Below are 5,479 nucleotides of genomic sequence, written 5' to 3'. Positions count from 1 at the left end.
CTAGTAGAGCATCGGCCGGTCAGCGCGGGCACTCGCGCCTGGAGGCGCGAGGGCGCGCTTCCTCGGCCTCAAGCTCCACTAAGTCGGCGCGCCTCCGTCGTGGACAAGCGTGTGCGTGTGCACGCGTGTTCAGCGTTCCCCTAGCGTAGCTTCCTGGTTGCTATGTGGGGGGGAACAACAAAAGACAGGTCCGCGTCGGCACATCAAAGCCCCGCCTCTCCGCGTTCTCCTTCTCCTCCTCCTCGGAGGACGGTTTATTTCGCGAGGAGGAGCTCCTCCTCGCGAAATAAACCGTCCTCCTTCCCCGAGGAGAAGGAGGACGGTTTATTTCGCGAGGAGGAGCTCCTCGCGAGCCTCACGTAATAAACCCCCGCCTCGCAGCGCCGCGTCCTCCTTCTCCTCCTCCTCCTCGCGAGCCTCGCTAATAAACCCTATCTCGAAAAGCCCCGCCTCGCCCCGAAGCCCCGTGCCTAAAAACAAGCGCTCTGTCTTCAATCTACCTGGTTCTCCATTCACCCTGTGACATATATATTCAAAGATTTGCACAAATGTTCAAGATTTTCAAAAATAGTGGATCTACAAGCTCTGGTGCCGCGCTATGAGCTTGTAGATCTGCTATTTTTTAATAGCCAACGAAAACTAAAAATAACATGCTTTCCCGGTCTTAATGGGTTAAGACATTTCGGTGTTTGGTAGGATACCTACTGGTTGATAAGAGCTATTGCATGAAATAACTCTTCCCAGAATCATTTTTATTCTGGGAATCAAAATGGTTCCCAAATAAGTTGTTTATTTAATCAAATGTATAAAAAATATAATCGCTCAGTTTAGTGTCAAAGTGTAACAAATGACCCTCCTCTCCTCAGTCACCGTGGTGATCGTTGTGGTGGGTGTGGTCCTAGTAGTCATGGCAACAGCGCTGGCCATCTACTTCTTGGTCAAGAGGAAGAACACGCCCACCCAAGACGTCGTTCCCCTGACCTCAACCAATCACAGCACAGCAGCAGCAGCGAGCCAACCCGGTCCATCGGCCAATCACAACGACCCCGATGACGGCCTGACCTACGCGTCTGTCGTCCACACCAATCAGACGAGGGCTGCGGTGGGGGGAGGAGCCAAGTCACATGATGATACAGGCGACGATGAAGCTGAGGTGACCTACGCTACCGTCAAACCTCGTTCTTAAAACTAGTGGTTCTCAAAGTCAAAGTGTGGGGTCCGGGGACCCCCAGGGGTCCTTGAGGGTGGTTCCAGAGGGTCCCCAGCAAATATGTAGCATCAAAATCAGTTCGACCCCTTTAAACCCTATATACATTGGCTATTTGAAAATAGCAGATCTACAAGCTCACAACGCATCACGATGTGACGAGTTGTGAGCTTGTAGATTTGTTATTTTCAAAAAAGTATGTATTTTCAGATGGGGGTCCACGACCAAATATATTTATCTAGGGGTCCTAGACATGAAAAAGGTTTTAGAACTACTGCTTAAAACTACCTCAATGCCAAGGTCAACACAACCACCAAACATGGTTGTACAAAAAAATAAATCTCCTTTAAAGGAGCACATCGCCCATTTTCAACCTTATCTTCATATAATTGGTCCTCACTAATGCTCATTATAAGATGACACCATTTCTGTCTACTCACTCTGTGTCTCATTGGTGGACTGTGGACAGTTTTACAATGTGTGTATATATATTTTGTTTAAATAAAAATAAAAATGTCATCATGCTAACCTTTCAGAAAGATAAAGGCTTTAGTTTCTATTAGCTTGGATTCCCGTCAATGATGTCACTGGTAGACAGGTTTCTGAACTGTCCACAGTCCACCAATGAGACACAGAGTGAGTAGACAGGAATGATGTCATCTTATAGTGAGCATTAGTGAGGAGCAATTATATGATAAGGTTGAAAATGGGTGAAGTGCTCCTTTAATCTCCTTTAGGAAATCCTTGCAAAACGCTTCTATTATTGTCTGTGTGTAGATCTACTGTCTATACCAGGGGTCTTCAACAGGGGGTCCGGGACCCCTAGGGTGTCCTCAGAGTTAGAGGGGGGCCACCAAATCTTTGTATGATAGGAACTTTTTTTACATTAACCACTTGAACCTATACTAGCATCCCTATTCTGGTGGGGACTTTTGCCAAAAACAGCAGATCTACAAGCTCACAACAAGTCACACTACGACACGTTGTGAGCTTGTATATCTATTTTCGGCAAAGAAGTTTTCTGTAGAGAGGGGGAAAAGAGCAAACCAAGTACAGGGCCGAAGGTCAAGTTTAATGTGTTTAAATGTGTGAAAATATACATTTTATACAATATGTAGTGGGGGTCCCTGCTTCATCTATCTGTCAGCTAAGGGGGTCCCTGCTTCATCTATCTGTCAGCTCAGGGGGTCCCTGGCCTAAAAAACGTTGAAGACCCCTGCCTTATAACGTATATAGTATGTGTATATATCTAATGTTTGTATTATACAGAATGGAGGATGTGATATTTTATCTGTTATTTCATCCACTAGTTTTGGATGTTGTCATTAATATGAATATTTGTATTATGCCTCTTATATTACATTTGATAAACTAGTGTTAATAACATTATGTACCCTAGAGTCTATAATCTATTTCACATCCTAAAGTATATATAAGTATATGTATGTTTTTTTCATATTTATGTTTTTCTTACTTTCTAGTTGGTGTTGGAGCATGTGATGAAAACAATGTTTTCATGTGAATGTCAGTGGTGGAAAAATAATGTTTTACTTAGTAAAAGTATCAGTACTGTAATGTAGAAATACTGTAATGTAGAAATACTCTGTTACAAGTAAAAGTCCGGAATTCAAAATTTACTTGAGTAAAAGTACAAACGTATTGGTATCAAAATGTACTTAAAGTACCAAAAGTAGAAAGTACTCATTATGCAGAACCCATTTCACAAGTTTTCAAATGGGTAAAATGGATAAAAATATTTTGAAAATAGCAGATCTACAAGCTCACAATGCATCACATCGCGACGCCTTGTGAGCTTGTAGATCGGCTATTTTCAAATGGCTGAAATGTATATAGGGCTGAAGTAGTTAATGTATGTTTTGTAATAATAATCAAAATCTACAAATTAACTAACTAAGTTTTGAAATAATTGCAGTGAAGTAAAAGTACACTATTTAAGTAAAAGTACTGACAATTGGACAATAATTTATCATCATCATCATCACTGCCCAGTGCCCACTCCCCATGTGATGTCATGCACGCACGCAAATACACACACGCACGCACGCACGCACGCACGCACGCACGCACGCACGCACGCACGCACGCACGCACGCACGCACACACACACACACACACACACACACACACACACACACACACACACACACACACACACACAAACACGGTTTTTGCGCCAAGGATTATCTTAAACCAATTGCATGCTGCCATTTGGAACATTAACCACTCACTTCATCGTTCAGCGAACAGTGAAAATAGCAGATGTACAAGCTCATAATGCATTGCGATGCAACGTGTTGTGAGCTTGTAGATCTGCTGTTTATCACTCTCCCCCTCCCACCCATTATTTTTGATAGATGAATTGAACATTTGTTACTGTTTCCATCTATAATGAACCAGAAAAGGAACTAATACGTTGACAGTGATGTGAGAGACGTAGATAGAGGTGTTAACATGAATAACCTGCTCTGACTCATGTATTGTATTCTCTGTAAATAAAGCAATAAAATAACGTGAAAAGACAATTTAAATTGTATATATTTATTCCTGTATTTCTTTTCACTCAGCTTCATGTGCTCTAGTATTGTCCTGTGCATACTAGTCAATAATAATATTCATATTATTTGTCCCTCAACAGGTATGTGGTCATTTACAATATGATTTGAACCATATAATCAACACTCACTGTAATAAACACACATTTAAATACAGGACCACCCACCCAAGACAATTAAATATCTAGAAATAGACTATATGACAACTAGATGATATTTTCAAATTAAGTTTAATTGAAAAGTCAACATTTTCTACAAATTTACTGAAAATGTATGTTAATTTGCAATTATTTTAAATGCATATTGTTATTATTATTATTATTATTATTATTATTATTATTATTAATATTATTATTATTATTATTACATAATAATGATAACTGTTTTATTTGTATTTTTTTTACTTATTACTTTACATGAAATAGCAAGATAACAAATTGTATGATTAATTAACATATATTTACTAATCCATCATAATAAATCATGAAGACTCATCAAGACATCATGTTAGCAAAGAATACAATATCTAGTAAAGATTAAAATATGTTTGTTTACATGAATAATACGCAGTAAAGATTAAAATATGTTTGTTCACATGAATAATATGCAGTAAAGATTAAAATATGTTTGTTTACATGAATAATATGCAGTAAAGATTAAAATATGTTTGATTACATGAATAATGGAAATCAGGGGTCTTCAACAAGGGGTCCGGGACCCCTAGGGGGTCCTCAGAGTTATTACAGGGGGGCTGCCAAATATTTGTGTGATAGGAACCTTTTTCCTTTCTTTTTTTACATGAACAACTTCAACCCTATAGCATCCCTACTCTGAGGGGAACCGAAAATAGCAGATCTACAAGTTCGCGCTGTGAACTTTTAGATCTGCTATTTTCGGCAAAGCGGTTTGCACATCAACATGAATACAACATAACACTACACAATGATAGTGCTGTCAAACAAGGACTCCGCCGGCAGTGGTGTAAAGTACTGTAACTAGTACTGTACATTTAGTAGAACTGCTACTGTAGTAGTACTGTACTTAAGTACAATTTTGAGGTATTTGTACTTGAATATTTTCAAATTCCAATACTTTTACTTCTACTCCACTACATCTCGGATCCAAATATTGTACTTTTACACCACTACATTTATTTGAATACTTTAGTTACTAGTTACTTTGTAGATTTTGATGATTAGCACAAAACATACATTAACCACGTGCACTTCAGCCACATATACTGCACATTTCTGCCACGACGCATTGTGAGCTTGTAGATCTGCTATTTTCAAAAGATCTTTACACATTTGAAAACTTGAAATGGGACATTCTGCATAATGAGTACAATTACTTTTGGTACTTGAAGTCCATTTTGATAACAATACTTTTGTACTTTTACTCAACTACATTTTGAATTCTGGACTTTTACTTGTAACAACAAAGTATTTCTATATTGCAGTATTGATACTTTTACTTAAGTAAAACATTTGAGTACTTTTTCCACCACTGTCCGCCGATCATCAAATTATTGTCTTATTTGACGAAAACAAAAAAAAACTCCATGAATGCAAGGCTTCATAGGGTGTGTAACTGATAGAAAATAAGTCATTTTTTGAGTGAACTACTCCTTCCATGAGGGTGTCACTTGCCAAAAATAACCGATCTACAAGCTATAGCCGGAACACAATGGATCGTTAAA

At 39.0% G+C, this 5,479-nt stretch overlaps 1 protein-coding gene across 2 annotated transcripts in view; it reads left to right on the top strand.

Annotated features, from left to right (window-relative positions):
- The window catches only part of LOC308085480 (uncharacterized protein), a 2,885-nt gene extending 1,639 nt beyond the window's left edge, over positions 1-1,246 (top strand). For both annotated transcript variants that reach the window (XM_080428650.1, XM_080428651.1), the window contains exon 2: positions 867-1,246. In XM_080428650.1, the coding sequence (XP_080284776.1) occupies positions 867-1,186 (320 nt within the window). In that variant the 3' untranslated portion in view covers positions 1,187-1,246. The remainder of the gene's footprint in view (positions 1-866) is intronic.
- The last annotated feature ends 4,233 nt before the right edge of the window (positions 1,247-5,479 follow it).

The sequence above is a fragment of the Gymnoscopelus braueri genome (assembly GCF_963280865.1).
Source record: "Gymnoscopelus braueri genome assembly, chromosome: 1".
NCBI lineage: Eukaryota > Metazoa > Chordata > Actinopteri > Myctophiformes > Myctophidae > Gymnoscopelus > Gymnoscopelus braueri.
The sequence above is the reverse complement of the archived record's forward strand: the minus strand, read 5'-3'. Positions and strand labels throughout refer to the sequence as shown.